This window comes from Leptinotarsa decemlineata, unplaced genomic scaffold (assembly GCF_025532065.1).
Source record: "Leptinotarsa decemlineata unplaced genomic scaffold, Ldec_3_MD MMD2_tig00002082_RagTag_RagTag, whole genome shotgun sequence".
NCBI classification, from domain to species: Eukaryota; Metazoa; Arthropoda; class Insecta; order Coleoptera; family Chrysomelidae; genus Leptinotarsa; species Leptinotarsa decemlineata.
Window position 1 is genome coordinate 837,252 of NW_027412573.1, and position 18,786 is coordinate 856,037.

Sequence of the window (18,786 nt, forward strand, 5' to 3'; positions counted from 1 at the left end):
TGGTTTACCCCATGATTGTAAGGGGTGGAAACGCAACATCTAAAATTTGTTTCCAATGTAACTTTTTGTCTATTTATTTCCGATAGCCTGTTCCATTCTAAACAGAAAATGTCTCTTAGGTTTTTTGCCCAAAATAAACCAGTTCGCAGCAAAAAATTATACAGAGATACATGCGAAAATACGAAACTAATCTATCTAGTAGGTCGCTATTAGCGATAGTGACAATTAAATTGGTATGACGCTATCAGTTATTTTCGAAATTGAATTAATACTAATTGTGTGTTGTTCTGTTCTTAATTTGTTACTTTAATGATACATTTGTTATTAAAATGGCATACACAAATGAGGAAATGGCTGATATGCATTACGTTTACTTTTTGAAATATTACTATCTACCTAGAAACTAATAATATTCTAGGAACCAATTAATGACAGTTATACCTGAGTTAAACGAACATTTATACCTGGGTTTAATGACTAGGTCAACTAATTATCTCACAATAAAGTGTGAATGTGATGAAAATCTATGATAATGTATTTTGAAAAACAAATATCGGCCATCTCTATCTTATATTTCAAAGTTAATGAATATAACAGTCTATTTAATAAATATAATAAAATATATTTAATAGATACAAAAAAAGCCACCTTCACAAGAAACAGAACACACTACGCCTATGCAGATAAGGACGCTTGATAATGAAGAAACCGAATGACTAGTTATGGCATTTTAAGGACGCAAATATAATAGACCTGCGAAGTGTTGATCAGTTTACCGATGTTTCAAAGTATTTAACGAACTGGTTCACCTATTCTCTCGTACATCCTATCGATATGCAGAAGCTATCTTGTTACGGGGGGCACATTTTATGGAATCATCTTACTTTTCAATTATTTACAATGACGATGCATAGACAATAAAAATGGCCCCGGTAAAAATTTAGTTCTAACATTTAACAGTGTTGCCGTTAGCTCTCAGTTCAATTTGTATATAAGTTACCTTCAATTGAAAATTGTTATACTATAAACATTTGTATCTTGACATCCTTAAAGTTGTTTCAAAATCTACATATGGTAGGGTGTAGGTACACGACTATTAAAATCTAAGGTCAAAGCTTATAAAAATTGATTGTTTACACATTTTCTGCAATTATCTCGTTTCCTTATAATGCCATATAGATTCTGTCAAGAAATTATATAAAATGAACGTATTTTTTCGAAAGAGTCCCATGAAAGTATCTATAGAAGACAACCTTTCTTCGATGTTCCAGACTATCAAGGTTGCCAGTGAAGTTTTCTTCTCCAATCAGGCGAATAGCTCTTCTCTGGATGGAATCCAGCAGTTTGTATGTTTCGGGTATGTATGTTTTGGTATTTTTGGGGGCGGAGCTCCATACATGAGAAAAATACTCCAAAGATAGTCTTTTTTTCTATATTTACTCACTCCCGTCAATGAAAATAATAATAAGTATCTATCACACTGTCGACAAGACATTTACTGTCCATTCAAACTGGACTAATACAAAAATCCCACTGGGTTATTCTCACCTTCTAAGAATAAACCCACGAGATCTTCTTCCCAACCGTCCTTCGATCTCAAGACGACCACAGACGGCCCCAAAGACAACCCGACAAAAAAGTTGCCTTACATTCTATTGTTGCATCACGCTAATTATGTTCAAAGCGATGGATTATCTCATGGCTGGCCACCTCTGAAAGAATCCGATTCATTTGCGTCGATATCATCCAGCCTCGGGGCTGAAATCACTTCTGCAACACTTTTTTGAGAGTGCTCCGTCAGTGGGGGACATCCGTATAAAAAGTGAGAGCCGAATTTTTTAAGCATCACAAACTACAATTAAGTTGTGTACTATACAATCAACATGAACAAAGTAAGTATTATTTTGTTACTAACCGTACGAGGGGCATAGTAATGATAATCGTTCTCAATTTTCAACTGAAATTGGCTGTTTCAGTCAACTGTTTTTTTCTACTGTTAGTTTTTCTTCATAACTAGTTGGAAATGATCAAAACATCGTTCTAGAGTATTGATCGTTCGAATCATGTCAAATGTTACACTTCAAAACTTAGTTGAGTGTTTTGTTTCTGTTTTTTAAAACAAAACTTGTCGCAAGCGGCCCGTTTGGTGGAAATCGACCTTTAGAATGACACTGAAATCAATGTGTATGTAGGTATAAATCCTGCTTGCCCATAAATGATTTCTAATATTTCAGAAACTATTGATTTGGAATAACTTGGTATTATTTTCTCTTACTTGACTCTTCAGTTGAAAACTGGATTTTACTTCACTTGATCTTGATTTTTTTACTCAGATTCCTGTAAACAACTTCTGTAAATTTACATATTCATATTCAATTTGACCACAATATTTATAGTAAAATGTTTCAAAACGAAAAAATGCTTTGAAATAACATGATTCGTGTAGATATTCTGGAATATCCAGGTTTCATTAATGAACAGAAAACTAAATGTTTGACTAATATTTGATTGAAAACGGTTTCATATATTTCAGCAGGTTGAATAAAGGACAGTAAATGTTCACCTCAATTGTTTAGATGACGCAAAAAAGTTAAAAAAGATTCCGAAAAATGTTTCTCAAATGTTTTGGGTTGCATTACATTTGTTCCGTAAATAGTTATCTACATGACATATCAACGAAATTTGAGTTTCCACTTCTATATGAATAAAAATTCCACAAAGCTCAGCTTTGGGACCATTTATTTCTTTATACTTGCTTTAGCATTAGCCAAACTTCAATTTAGCCATAGTCAGTAGAATTTTCCAATCATCCATATCGTCTATAATCTTATGCATTGTACAAGAATCATGAACTTTCACTACAGAAGTTGTTGCAAAGTTTGAAATAAACACTATTTGTAATGATAGTATGCTTTGTATACATGTTTATAGATCATATTTGCGATGATAAATCATATTGACAGCCTGTTTTGTTTTTGTCGTTATAAATTCTTTCGAAATCATATTTTTTCCTGGCTTCACTGTCACTAAAAATTACTATTGACCCCTGTATGTTTTGTGTAACTTTCATAAGAGACACTGAATTTATTTGGTGTGAAATACTACCACGTCATCTATGGGTGTGGAGGAGATTATTGTGTCAATTTCACTACATTTAAGGTGATAACTCATTAGACCACAAATTCTAAACGTTTTTCGTGATGTTTAACAGGAAACTCTTTCACATTCTTCCCACTGCTTCGGGCGGGACCGATTAGTATTTGATGTCATTATGCAAGAAGTTCACATGGGCCTGATTGGTTTGGGAAAGTTTCTCTAATCATTTTTGCATAATTATTTCGTTGTGGTTCCGTTTTTGCAACAATGTGCAATTTCTTCTCAATTTTTTGTAATTGACAAATTAAATTTGATTGATGGCATATTATTATAAATCATCGTGGATGATTCTGGAATCGCAAATAACTGAAGGAAGTGGTTTATGAAGCTGAGAATTCCTAGCAGTCTTAAACACCTCTTTTCTGTGGTAATGATAGGGATTTAAATTCATGAACTCTATGGACATCAATTTATAAAAATCTCTTCTTATTCATATCTAGCAATTTCATATGTGATATCATTCAAAATCATGTTTTTATAATAATCTGGCATATTCTTCACAACTTTTCCGTACATTTTTTTCTACATCTTCTGGATTTATTCACTTTTCAGATTGAGGAAGATTCTTGTGGAATTATTGAAAATAAATACAGCTACACAACTACAATGCTGAATCATTCATTTGTGGATCCTTATTCTGAAAACTTTAAGGTCTTATTTCACTTCAAATATCTCACGAAAACATAAAATTACAAGGTAGAACAGAATCTGATAAACATGTTGGATATTATTGGACTAACTTATTCAAATTTAATATTTCCTAAACCATAATTGGAGAGGAAGATAATTATCTTCAAGCAACCACAATTCATCCAATCTCCATCGTTTCTATGGTGAAGAATAAAATTGAGTTTCTTTCTCATTTTTCTGTATTTATTTTTATCCAATATTTCCTATCTTCTACTGTTTTCTTATATCTTCTCATTTAATTTTTCTTATCCTTTGCAATTATTCCTGTACCATACATCAACTTTGGTCTTTAGTATTTTCAGTTTGCCTAAAATGTTTTCCAATAAGAATTCTTGGTTTGAAATGAATCCCTTTTACTGGGTTTGCCCGAATTTTTACAACTCCTCCTTGTAGAATTTCTGGTAACCTTGTTTAGGACAAAAATGTTTTTAGAAACAATCTGTAAGCAATGAGCTATCCAACTGAAGATCGAAGAAACTGAAACAAAACAATACGTTTGTTGGGAGTTAAAATGGACAACATTTCTTGGCACAATCATGTCACTGGAATTGCGAAGGATTTTCTTTAGGATTTTCCCGTAGTGCTTGTGTTTCAGCTTCGAAAAAAAGATACTTTTCTGTCTGTCTCATTTTTCAGCCCATTTCTTTTTTCATCATTCACAGACATAGTAGATAGTAGTCTTTCTATTTCTTCTTCATAAAACGGAAGAACTGTTTCTTTTTGTCAATATGAAGGGATGACTCCAATTCAGATTTGGTGAAGTTTTCCTGATGTTACCTGATCCTTTCCAGAAGCACATTCAATTCACCAATTCTGTAATGAGTATCCAATTTCATCGCCACCTCCCAATCTGGAGTACCATCCAAATGGTACAGACAATGACCACAACATATTTTGTGTCTGACAACACCTTCCTTTGCTCTTTTTGCAGATCATCCTTGCAGTAGCCTTCTTCGGCCTGGCCAGCTGTGGCAGATTGGACACCAACTACATCCCCAGCAACCCAGACCACCACGTCGCCTCCAAAAACCCTCTGAATGACGTTCCCATCCTCCGCCTAGACAACAACAATGACGGCGAGACCTACAACTACGCCCTGGAAACTGGGGATGGTATCTCCGCCCAAGAACAAGGTGATGCCACTGGAGATGGTACCAAAGCCCAAGGGGGTTTCTCCTACACCGCTCCAGATGGTCAGGTCATCCGCGTCCAATACGTAGCCGGACCTGATGGTTTCCAAGCCCAAGGAGACCACCTTCCAGTAGCTCCGGAAATCCCAGAAGAAATCCGCAAAGCTGTCGAGCAGAATTTAGCCGATGAAGCTCGTGGTGTTGTTGATGATGGCCAGTACAGGCCCGAAGCTAGTCCCAGTGAGAAGTATGGAGCTGCTGCGGTGGTGAAGAACCAGTACGTTCCTGCGCAGACTGGATACAAGGGTTATTAGGGGGTTGACTGCTGTTTTTGAAATTTTTATGAACGTGTCTTGAATGTGTGATAATAAATAAACTGTTTATTACAATTGTTTATTGAATTTTGATGATAATTTCCACTTATTTTTGGGTTAGAAGTAAACTCTACCCTCTACTGAAGCGCCATCTAATGAATCGACAGAAATCCACATCTTCTTCTTCATTTATTCAAAAAGTGGATCAAAATTCATTGAACATCTTGGAAACATCCTGATTTTGAGTAAATTCATTTTCATAGTGGCTAAGTCGAGGGATTCAGTTTTATATACAATACTTTAGACACATCTCTGTTAGAAAAAGTCTAATGACGTCAGAACAGGAGACAGTGATGACCATTCCATCGATCTTTGCCTCTCTATCCAAGAATTTGAAAATAATCTTTTCAGGCTTTGATTTGAGAATAAAATAGTGCTACGTTTTGCTAAAACCATATCTTATTTGCTTGAAATTGTGGGTTTACTAACTGACACCACATTTTTTGGATCAGGACCAAACATTTCAGAGTATGGTTCATGTTCTTCTTCTCTTCAGGTCCTTACATATGATCACCAATTTGTTACCTTAGTCACAGGTAGCATGAGTTCCAAGCACGTCCACCAAAATAGCCTACAATGACCTCTCAACGACATATGTTCGTAAGTGAATACCGGTTTAATAAAGTTTTTTTTAGTGACTTTACACACCAATTGTCGAAACGAAATAGTAAGTTCATACTGTCAATTTGGTGACTTGACACACTTGGCTATTCTTTGATGAACGTCCAATAGTAGTTTTTCTGATCTGGTCACCAGTGAAATTCTCGTATTGTCATGATCACGAACACGATCCCAAAACAAGATTTTTTCAATTCAGCTGCAATTTCAAAGCACAGTTCAGCAAAGCAAACGACAGTTTAGCAAAGCAAAGTACACTTTGATAAAGCGTATCACGATTTATCAAAGCAAAACGCAGGTAAGTAAAGCAAAACACAGTTTAACAAAGCAAGCACAGTTTATCAAAGCAAATCACAGCTCAATACAGCAAAGAACAGTTAAGAAAAGCAATACACTTTTTAGCAAAGCACAATTGCAATTCCAATTTTTTTCACCAGATGTTTCTGGATGATTTGGATTTCTTCTTTTCCTCTTCATTTCAAAACTATTCAGTCTAATTTTGGCCACCCTGTTTACGATTGGAATAAACAGATTTATTAAGAGTTCATTAGGTGCCAGGCTATGACTCTTTGAATTCAACGAATCACCAGTTCCAGGGATAATCAATTCATGCTATGGTAATCATTTTTATCGATTGCAAAACAAGATACAGTTCAGCAAAGCTCAGCTACAATTTCAAAGCACAGTTCAGTAGAACAAAGGACAGTTTAGCAAAGCACAGCACAGTATGATAAAGCAAAATACAGTTCAGCAAAAAAGCACAGTTTAGCAAAGCAAATCACAGTTTCATAAAGCTAAGTACAGTTTAACAAAGCAAAGTACAGTTTAGCAAAGCAAAGCACAGTTTAGCAAAGCAACTCGCGGTTTAGCAAAGCACAGTTGCAATTCCAGTTTTTTTCACTAGATATTTCTGGATGATTTGGATTTCTTCTTTTCCTCTTCATTTCAAAACTGTTCCGTCTAGGTTTGGCCACCCTGTTTACGATTGAAATAAACAGAATCAATGAAGAGTTCATTAGGTGCCAGCCTATAACTCTTTGAATTCGACAAATCACCAGTTCCTGGGATAATCAATTTTCGCTATGGTAATCATTTTTATTGATCCCAAGACAAGATTCATACAGTTCAGCAAAGAATATCTTAGCAAAGCACAGTATGTTAAAGCAAAGCACGGTTTAGCAAAGCAAAGCTCAGTTTAGCAAAGCGAATCACAGTTCTATAAAGAAAAGTACAGTTTAGTAAAGCAAAGTACAGTTTAGCGAAGCAAAGCACAGTTCAGCCAAGCAACTCGCAGTCTAGCAAAGCCCAGTTCCAATTCCATTTTTTTTCACCAGATGTTTCTGGATGATTTGGATTTCTCCTTTTCCTCTTCATTTCAAAACTGTTTCGTCTAGGTTTGTCCACCCTGTTCACGATTGGAATAAACAGAACTAATGAAGAGTTTATTGAGTGCCAGCCAATAACTCTTGGAAGATATATTCAGTTCCGCAAAGCACAGCTGCAATTTCAAAGCAGACTTCAGCAAAACAAAGAACAGCTCACCAAAGCAAAGCTTTTTCATACTGTGCTTTGCTGCACTGTATGATAAAGCAAAGCACGGTTCAGCAAAGCAAAGCTCAGTTTAGCAAAGTGAATCTCAGTTTTATGAAGCAAAGTACAGTTCAGCAAAGCATAGTACAGTTTAGCAAAGTAAAGTTTAGCAAAGCAAAGCAGAGTTCAGCAATTCACGCTATGGTAATCATTTTTATCGATCCCAAAACAAGATTTATTCAGTTCAGCAAATCACAGCTGCAATTTCAAAGCAGAGTTCAGCAAAACAAAGAACAGCTCACCAAAGCAAAGCTTTATCATACTGTGCTTTGCTGCACAGTATGATAAAGCAAAGCATGGTTCAGCAAAGCAAAGCTCAGTTTAGGAAAGCGAATCTCAGTTTTATGAAGCCAAGTATAGTTTAGCAAAGCAAAGTACAGTTTAGCAAAGTAAAGTTTAGCAAAGCAAAGCAGAGTTCAGTAATTCACGCTATGGTAATCATTTTTATCGATCTCAAAACAAGATTTATTCAGTTCAGCAAAGCACAGCTGCAACTTCAAAGCAGAGTTCAGCAAAACAAAGGACAGTTCAACCAAACAAAGCACAGTATTCGACAGATCACCAGTTCCATGTAAAATCAAATCATGCTAATGCAATCATTTTTACCGAACCCAAACATATACTCATTGAATTCAGTGAAGCGGACTCCTACGCCAGCCGATTCCTCCGAAGAAATAAATAAATCACGCTCATTCACGATGGCTGGCCTACTTGAATGAAAGAATGAAAATCAGTGTACCACATCGAGCGTAATACTCTCGATAAAGCGTATTTAGATTACGCAAGGAACTTCTTAACCGGTTGCGTAACGAAAGTGAGCGTTGAACTTGAACTGAAGATGCACTCTGCTTGGAATTAAGTAATGGTCCAGTCGATGAGAACTCAAAAGATATAGTTTGGTAGATTTCATCGGAAACCTCTCCTTCAAAACTATTTGACTAGGCACACTTTGAAACGCATTTAGAATTATTGTCGCGCCACAGATAAAAATCGTTCTAACCGTTCTTGAGTGGTGTAAAGACGGATTTCCACCAAACGGACTCGCTTGCGACTAGTTTCGTTTTCGAAAACAGAAACAAAAAACTTGTTCTAGTTCGTATTCCATAGAACGGGCAACCCTGATCGTAGATCAGTTATTCCCGCCAGGCGTCTTCCACACAATAAACCTTCTCTCACTGCCTACACAGTTTTCGGTCACTATTATTGTTTATCAATCAAACGTAGATACAGTTTGCGATGCCACCAAAACTGTGAATCCTATAGACATTTTGAACTCATTGGATTTGCCAGGCATGCCACCGCATAATTCACAACTGGAGGTTGGATCGTTCCGTAATTTTAATTCACCACGGCTGTGCAACACACGCGATTAGTCATGAAAAATCAATGGAAAACGTTGTCGAAGCCAGCATTTTCAATAGCAAGTTCCGAGGTGAAAATATATCAATATCACGAATCCCTATTATACCTACAGACGTGCCAATTCATTTTAAACGTGTGCAATTTCCAATTAGATTGGTATTTGCAATGACTATTGATAAGTCCCAAGGTCAAAAAATGTCCTTTTGTGGCTTGAATTTAAGCACACCATGTTTCTCACACGGACAACTATACATGGCAAAATATCCAGTTTGTTTGTGTTAGTACACACTATAGCATTAATAATAATGATAACTGTATTCGTCTTTTCGATCCTTTACATGATATAAGACATGTCATAAATAAAACATGTGAAAATTATATATAACAATAATAACGGTCCACAGTATAACATATATCAAACACTTAAGACAGGTACTTAACTATATACATACCTATATAAAAAATAAAAAACAAACACACGCTATAATATCCCTTATTAGTTAGTTTTAATGGTATAATATGCAAATCTTCAATATCTTGAGGCAACGTATTGAATAATATTATGCCATTATATGCAAGTGATTCCTTGAATGTCGATGTTTTATGTTTTGGGATAGTTGATAAATGTCTATTTCATGTTGCATAGTTATGAACTATTGATTCATCTCTCAGATTGAGTACATTATTTTTCACATGGAGTAGAGCTTTAAATATATATATACACGGTAACATTAGCATCTTGTTCTCACAGAAAGCAGGTCTACAGCTATCTCTGTGTGTAATATTAAAGATAGTTCTAATTATTTTTTTCTGAACAATAAAAACACGTTTCGCCCCCACAGAAGAACCCCACATTAATATATTTTGAGCCATATGTGAGTAAGCCAATGAATAGTAAACAGCGAATAGGATAATGAAACCTTGTTTTATATACTTCGGAATATCATTTATATAGATAGAGAAAAGCAGTGGGCCTAAAATGGACCCCTGTGGTACCCCAAGGATAATATCTTGAATATCAGATACTGCATTATTCACAGTCACTACCATTTCCCTATCTTCCATAAAAGATTTTATCCATTCCAGAAGGAACCCTCTAATACCAATATTATATAACTTACTAACCATTATGTCACTATCAACTGAATCGAACGCCTTAGCCAAGTCAAATAGTATTGTAAATAAACTTGAATTTTCTAGCAATAGCAGTCTCAATTGATCTAGCTTTTCTCAAACCATATTGATGACCGGTTAGAATCTTGAATTTTTTGGGGAACACAATAATTCTATTTGCTACTAATTTTTAATAAGTTCAGATGAATACTCAGTAATGATATTTGGCGATAGTTATCTATATCTTCATGTGAACCCTTTTTATGAATAGGAATAACTTTGGCTGTTTTGAAGACACTCGGAAACACGCCTTCCATTATAGAGTGATTAATAAGATTCAACAGAATTTCAGATATAGATGGAATGACATATTTTGGAACTTTTATTGTTGTTATATATCGTCTAGGCCACTCGATTATTTATTTTTTAGGTCGGTCATTGTTGAAACTAGTTCAGGTTCTAGCACTTCTTCAAAAAACATTGAGCTTTCATTAAATTCTGAGACCGTATGTGGTAAGGTATTAATATTATTCATAAATGTTATTGTTCTGATAGAAATAATTGGCAAAACAACGTTTTGCCGGGTCAGCTAGTACTAGATATAAAACCTAGATGTATTGGACATAAATACAGAAGGAAATACATCTTTAATACATGTTAATTTTTCAAAAATGATTATTTTTTTCTCTGACGTATTAGTGATCCAAATAAGCTGTCCAGTAACGAAGTGTTAGACAAAGAACCACAAAAGTCGTGGAAGAAAAGGGTTCTTTGCCAACGTTTTCAACTCCATTGAGTGCATCCTCATGTCCATATTACATGGCTATAAATAAATGTCTCGGTGCCATCAGACTCATGAGAAATGACCCTGTTAGTCAACTCCAAACGTTGTTTATCAAAGCAGCTTGTTAACGTGATATCGATCAATACTTTCATATCGCTAATAGTCTCTTCACAAAAACAGTTTAATTTCTTTCAGTAACCTTCGTTTCTTCTTCACCTCGAAATTCAATCACCAGTAATTAGTGCTTGTACTTTTTTGCATGTTGAGTGGAGCTGTCGGAGATCAAAGCGTTTCATAATGTATTTCCTAATAGTGGTTATTTAATGTGAAACAGTTACGAATCGTTAAAGACATTCTTATCTTGAATGATCACGATTTTTTTCTTGGTGGCAATTAGTGTTGACGGCTCGAATTGGTTGAAACAAGTTCTCAATGTTTTTCAAATATAATTTGACTGTTCGGAAGTACCTAATACTACTCTTTGGACAGGGGTTACATTATTATCATCATAATAACCTTTCGATCTTGCTGGTCGGTAGCAAACAATGATATTTTCACAAAGACATATATGATGTATGTTTAAAAAAAATAATAATAATAATAAATCGACTTCCTTCATCTAAAAAAGAAAGAAATGTGGACACCAGTTATAAAAGTAAATAAGATGAACAGGCATTACAAAAATATACACTAAAAACATCATTATATTGGAAGCAAGTGTCAAAGTAATGGTTTCAATTTTGAGTTGTGGAATTCAGTCAGGAATCATTTTGAATATGAAACAATTGCGAAATTGAAAGAGGTGTATTCGAAAACAAATCTTTAATTAATAACAATGTAAATAATATAACTTGATAAATCATTTCATAAGAATGGTAGGTACCTAGAAATAAGTCATAAAAATTGTTCAAAGTGATGTCCATTAGATATTATACAGGCTTCGAATCACTTCTCTCGTACAAGTCGCTCTTATAATATCAGGCGTAATATCACTGCACGCTAGTCTAATTTTCATTTTCAGATCATCCACATTCAAAGGGTGAGTAGTGAAAACAATATCTTTTAAATAACCCCATAGGAAAAAATCAAGCGGTGATAAATCTGGGGAACGAGCAGGCCACCGAATTGGACCCTTATTACCAATCCATCTATTTGGGTACGTTCTATCCAGATATTCAGTAACAACCTGTGAATTGTGAGGAGGAGCACCATCTTGTTGCCACCAAATTCCTTGTCGTTCTGCTATGGGAATATCTTCCATCAACTGAATCAATTCATTTTCTAGAAAATGTAAATATCGCAATCCATTGAGATTTTCATTGAAAAAGTAAGGTCCTATGATGCGGCCATTGAACAATCCACACCATACATTAATACCCCAAGTAGTTTGAAAATTACTTTCGCGGACCCAGTGGGGATTTTCTTGAGACCAATAGTGACTGTTATGTCGATTCACAACTCCATTATTGTGGAATCGTGATTCATCGCTCCACAAAATTTGACTGAATATGTTAGGACTTTCATGTAATATTACCCGAATACAAGCAATGAATTCAAGTCGTCGTTCAAAGTCCGTGGGTTTCAAACCTTGTACCAACTGAATTTTGAATGGGTGGTATTTATTTTCTTTCAGAATTCTCTGTACATTAGATTTACTCACACCGACTTCTTCTGCAAGAGTACGGATAGAAACATGTGGATGAATAATAATATAAGCCAACACATTGATCTCTAAATCTTCAGTTCTAACAGATCTCGTATGATGACGATGCTTTATAGTAGAAGGAAATAACCCAGTTCGCAATTTTTCTACAACTCTCGAAAAAGTCATTCGTGACGGAATGGGTCTGTCTGGAAAACGTTCTTGGTATAGACGTTGTGCTTGACGGCAGTTTTTCTGACATTCCCCAAAAATTAATAACATATCAATGCAATCACTTGGACTAAACGCGAAAGGCATACTGGAGTTTTCGCACAAAGAACACAGTTACTGTTTTGCAAAGAATCACTGAATCGAACTGACAAGTAGATACAATTCAACAACATTTGTTACTATGGCATCAACAAGCATAAGCTACTTGATGAAATTGTGCAATATAAAGCAATTCACCCTCAAGTTAGTCACATTCTCAAGAATTTCAATATTATATTCAACTGATATCGATATCGTATCGTAGAGGTGAGAATAATGGTTTGTATTCAGTAGTAGTCTAGTTCAATTTAATGAAAGATATAGACTGGATTCGTGTACGAGTAAATAAGTTTTTTTGAAACTTTATATTTAAGGAAAAGTGCAATAACTCAACAACGCCGTAACCGAATTTCAAAAACCAAACATGAAATGATATCAGAATTTAACGTAGCATCTGAATATGTAAAGATATACAGGACGTTCTATTTTAAAAAATGGAATTTTGGTCTGTAGCACCTACACCAAACACCCTGTATATTTAAAAATTATATCAAAATATAGCTCTCATGAACTCCTAAAACTTTTGTGTGAAACATTTTTGTGTATCTCCTTCAACAAACCAGATATTGCCTGTCACATAAAATGTGGGACACCCGGTATATATATATATATATATATATATATATATATATATATATATATATATATGGTTTTTCCGGGTATTTGATCCGTGTATGTTATATTATCTCTAATTTCAACGACGTTTCGACAAAATCTCATTTGTCATTATCTAGGTGTGCTGTTACGTGTTCAGAAGTTTTTCGACCCTGCTCAACTCACTAGTTGGGGAAAGGTATTCACTTCTGACTGGTCATTGTGCAGTCCCTTTTAATATTTGAATCTACTGTTTTTCAAGCCATGTAGAAGACTTAATTTCAAACCCTTCTCTTCCAAATAGATCATTGTTATGAATTAACTCATGCTCTCTTATGAAAAGACTGCTTGCAAATGCTGAATTGGTTATCTTCAAAAACTACTTCTGTGATCCTTCATTCTTGTTGAGAAAGGTCGTCCTATTTGGCCAATATAGAAGTTACGACAATAACCAACAGTCAGTTCATATATTCCTGTTTAAATCTAAATCTGTTTTAAAATCTGTACAAATTTCCTTATCATTGCAAAATATCTGGGTTTGAACAAATCAGATAACGTTACAGGTCAGTGCCTGCGTAGAACTTTTATTTGTTGAATAAAAGAAGAAACAAACACGAAATACAGAGCTGCGAATGTAGATCATATCATCATAAGCTGAAAAGAAACAAAAAATTAAAATTCGAAAAATCACATGTTTTCATCAGAATACAGATACAAGTGTTTCACAGAAACTCAATATTGTCCCTATAATTTCCAACTTTTGAAATGTTTTCTGCTAAATTTTTCCCAAATCCACTGAAATTTCAGATGAAATTGATAACAATGTTTTCTTCATTTGCTATTTGAAAAGTAAACGACTGAATATCAATATCAGTATAAAATTTTTGTTTTAGTTCGCACTTCAACAAAACTTATCGATTCAAACTACTGCCCATTAATCATAAAATAGGTACCTACATAATTACTATTCATTTTTTTATTATTGTGATTCTCCTTTTGTTTCAGTTTCTACCGATAATGCAATTAACTGAACAAGATATTCACAATCAAGAACGTAATACATTCAAAACTGTATGTGGTCCATATTATAACATTTCTAATTAATCTCTAGTCAGTCACCTTGATGGTAATTGGCAATTCATTGATTGAAGTGTAAAAAATGTATTAACGATCATCTTCACGAAAAATTATAGTGGGAGTACTAAGTGAGATCGATATATAAGGGATCATCGAAATATCTGATTTATAGTGTTCCATTTGTTCCAAAACAAGAGTCAAATATGAGAGGAGTAAGTTCACCAAATTGATAATTTTTAAGTATTTTCTTCTTCTTCTATTTCATGCTCTGTCATCAGTAAATTGTCTTAGGACAACATTAAAAATATTGTTCATGTTTTTTAATCAACTTTTCTAATGCTTCCTCTAATTGGTTGTTTTCCAAGCAAGATTATTTGATAAATGATTATAATATATGAATCGATATAATCAGATGATTCTCATCACACCGTGTACCAATTTACACATGACAAGAAAAATAGGTTAGGTTATAGGTAAGATAAAGTTAGGTTGGGTTAGGTAAGGTTAGGTTAGGTTTTTCAGTGTGCTGTACATTAGTGGTTTATTTTCCAGAATCAACCGTTTCTGAATGAAGAGCAGTTATATATTCTTCTTAAAAATCTGCAAACAAATTATAATTATGAAAATCATAAAAGTTCGATTCCATTTTGGTTTCTTGAAATGAGGTTATGGATTACAATCATCCAGAAATTTTATTGTCGATTGATTAAAATCACCAAATCGAAAACGATATCAACGTTGTTTTATTAAATTCAATTCTATAGTACATTTCCATGTTTTGGTTTTTGATTATTTTCATCGAATGCCATTTATAAAACCATGAAATGTGAAGTGTGATCAAAATAATATTTTATCACATCAATCTATATAATGTGTGTGTTGAACTTTTAAACAAGGCTTTGGAATCCTATCTCATATAGAGGTACAATATAGGCAAATCCATGTTGTCCCATTTACATTATAGTCGATAATCCCATTTACCAAGATTTGCTTGAGCTGTCTCTATCATCCAACATTCCCTTTATTAGGTTATCTTCTTTGACAAATCAATTTTATGTCTTCCAGATCATCTTATCCTTGGCTTTCTTGGGAGCTGTTCTGAGCGACCGTTTAGATAACAGATATCTTCCACCTCCAAACAACGCTCTAATTGCTAATGGAGACTACAACCCATATCCAGCCAGTACGCCTATTGTAGAAGACGCAAAATCAGCCAAACCCACCAGCGAAAACTTCGGCCAAACATCAGAATCCAGCGGTCAATATTCTGCACCAAGTGCCAAAGTACCCAGCAGGCAGTACCTGTTCCCGGCTAACCAGTACAATAATGGTGGATCGTCTTCCTTCAGACAGGCTGATGTGTCGGCTAATCAATATACCAAACCAAATGGACAGTTTTCTAATGCTTTCCACCAGTCCAGACCTACCAATCAGCTCACAAGTCAATTTAGTCACAGCACTAAGTCAAATGGCTTTGCAACTCCTACACAGCTATACAAACCTTCCCAATCCTCCACTGGTTCACTCAATCAGTACTCAAACCCAAATGGACAAGTTCACGATGCCCAACACTCTTTTGCACCTTCTAGTCATTCAGCTGGCCAATTCCACCAGCAGTCTAAACCATCTGGGCAATATTCTGGATCCTTTTTCCCCACTGCATCCAACCAAGTCGTGAAGGCAGGTGAAGAAGTTCCAAACGCTAATGGACAATTCAACACCTACTCTGCCGGTCCTAACCTCCAAAAATCTGGACCATCTGGACAGTACTCTGGCTTGTTGCAGCCTGCTGCACTTTCTGTTGCATCAGAGCCGCTGAGACAACCAAATGGACAGTACAAAGCTTACTCTGCTGGGGTACCCAGCCAGTACTACAACGGAGCCAGTTCTGCAGCTCCAGCTGCCATAATAAAGTCCAACATCGTTCCAAACTCCGGCGACGGTTATTATAGCTACAACTACGAAACCGAAAACGGAATCATGGCTCAAGAAGAAGGTACCGTTGTGAATGACGCAGAAAATGCCAGAGGGGGATACTCTTACACTTCGCCAGAAGGAGAACGCGTTGTTGTTGAATATACTGCCGACGAAGAGGGTTTCAAACCTACTGGTTCCCATATTCCCCAGATTCCAGAGGCGATATTGAAATCCATCGAGCTCAATAAGGCTGCTCTGGCTCGTGGTGAATACCAAGAAGGTCAGTACTATGAGGAAAATGAGCAGAAATACGCCAAAAATGGCCAGTATGGCTTCGATGCTAAATTTGCTTCTCTAAGTTTGAACAATATACCCTCACAAGCGATTTCGTCGGTTCAAAGCGGTGGATTAGCTAACGGTGCTCAAAATGGATACCAATACAGTGCACAAACTAACGGTTTGCCACAATTTGGAGGATTTTCTTCCCTACAGGTTCAGAAATCTGTACCAAATGCTGCTCAGGTTCCCCAGCTAACTTTTACTGCCTCAGAGTCATCCAAGGTTCAAAATGGAAGCCCCCAACTGACCTATGGAGTGCCTAGTTTCAAAAGTGGTACAGTGCAGGACACAAAAGGAGGCTATAAATATTGAATATGTAAAAAGTTGTGTATTCTGTAACATGAATTTGATAGATGGAAATGTTTTCAAAGATTCAGTTCTTAAATTTATTCTAGCAAGACAATAAAGAATATTGTTCAAACCCAACTTTCTTTTACAATGGTTCTTGGTTGAGACATAGGACAATGAAGAAATGCTTTATCGCCTTTGTGGAAGAGTTTTTCAAGTTGCTTTTCAAGTTAGATCATAATTTAACTGAGACGATATCAATTGCAATTGTTGTTCATCTAATATACAATTTACTAAATGGTAGTCCATTGATATTCATTGAGTCATTGCATGTTGCACAGTTTTCCATGAAAATAGCAGATTGTAAACTGTTAACTTCAAATGAGTTCAGTTACTGGTGTGTTCAAATACCTCATTTTTACCTTGGCATTTGTGTAAGCTTGTGGTAATAGTCTCCTAGATGAAATTTTGAAATTTCTCATCAAACAATGGCATAAATATGCTAAAAGCTTCAAAAATGTAATTTAAAACATGGGTTTTGCTGCCATCTATTCGTTGAGAACTCAAACACGTTTGTGACTACAAATTTAGAATAGGTTACTATAATCCTACATCATCTAACATTTTGTACAAACCAAACTATTTACATTCAACGCTAGATGTCACTGGCGACTGCACTAAACCGTTTCTCTACAGACGTTGTTGATAATTATTTTATTCCTCAAAAAACCTTCAAACAACGTAAGTAAAAATCAACAGACTATCATTTAGTATTTTTTGTATCACATATTGCATTGATGTATGAAACGCATCAGGGCTCAATCAATCATTAATTCAGTGATTCCTGAGAAGATGGCGCTACGTACGTTCGGATTTTTTTCTATAGCACATAAAGTAAATTTTCATTAAAGCAATAGATTAGAAAATATCGTGAAATTTGACTGCAAGAGTACTTTGGTTTTTTATTTTTCACCGAATTACCTCCCGTGCAGTGAAACAGTTCTTCAGTTTTTTCTTATGAAAATATCAATTTGACAAATTCACGTTGTCAGAAACACCAATTTTGGACAGTGGATGGATGCTTTTCGAAATAACTTAACAATTGATATCATCAATTCTGGGCAATAGATTAGATTTTTTTAAAATAACTTTACAACTGATACTGAGCTTGATGCATTACTGGCAGTTCCATCACATTGTTTTTCCAGTATATCCTCCGACACCGCACTTCATAGCTTACCTCATAGTTTAAAGTATTATCATTGTATATAGTCTATATACGAAGGTATTATCTTTATACTATGCCATTGTCTAAGGGATTTTGCTTACAGCTTCAAACAAAATACCAATCAATTATTTGGGAGGACAAGATGGTGACATCTATGTGCTGTAATTCGAAGGTCACGCATTTGAAACATATATTGGTTAATGCCATAAGAAACCCTGGTCATAGTTACATCTATCTATTTATTCACAGTTATAAAAAAGACTACTCTGCAGAAAGTATCCGAAACTAGCAAGATACGGAAATTTTAACTCATAATCGGCAAAAACACCAGTTTCTACAAAGAATATAATGGGTTTTATTCTTCGTTTTCTATTGAGATGTCTATGTATATACACTGGTGGATGCTGGGACATTGCTGGGCTGAGCATTTTTTTCAAAAATTCTTGACCGAGTGGGGTAGTTCTCAAGTTGCCGTAAGATGGCACCGACCGTCAATATTTCTGTTATTTTTAGTCATTTCTTTCTTGATAAAAGATGTTGCCAATACTATTATT

At 35.2% G+C, this 18,786-nt stretch overlaps 2 protein-coding genes across 2 annotated transcripts; both read left to right on the forward strand.

Annotated features, from left to right (window-relative positions):
- The first annotated feature begins 1,735 nt into the window (after positions 1 to 1,735).
- Positions 1,736 to 5,370, forward strand: LOC111513270 (endocuticle structural glycoprotein SgAbd-2). The gene is made up of 2 exons (XM_074176771.1): positions 1,736 to 1,892; positions 4,778 to 5,370. Exons 1-2 carry the CDS (start codon positions 1,884 to 1,886, stop codon positions 5,288 to 5,290), a joined length of 522 nt encoding a protein of 173 aa, XP_074032872.1. The 5' UTR covers positions 1,736 to 1,883; the 3' UTR covers positions 5,291 to 5,370.
- A 9,149-nt stretch (positions 5,371 to 14,519) lies between these two features.
- Positions 14,520 to 17,137, forward strand: LOC111513273 (uncharacterized). Its single transcript, XM_023169457.2, has 2 exons — positions 14,520 to 14,672; positions 15,526 to 17,137. The coding sequence occupies exons 1-2, from the start codon at positions 14,664 to 14,666 to the stop codon at positions 17,026 to 17,028; spliced, it is 1,512 nt and encodes a 503-aa protein (XP_023025225.2). The 5' UTR covers positions 14,520 to 14,663; the 3' UTR covers positions 17,029 to 17,137.
- The last annotated feature ends 1,649 nt before the right edge of the window (positions 17,138 to 18,786 follow it).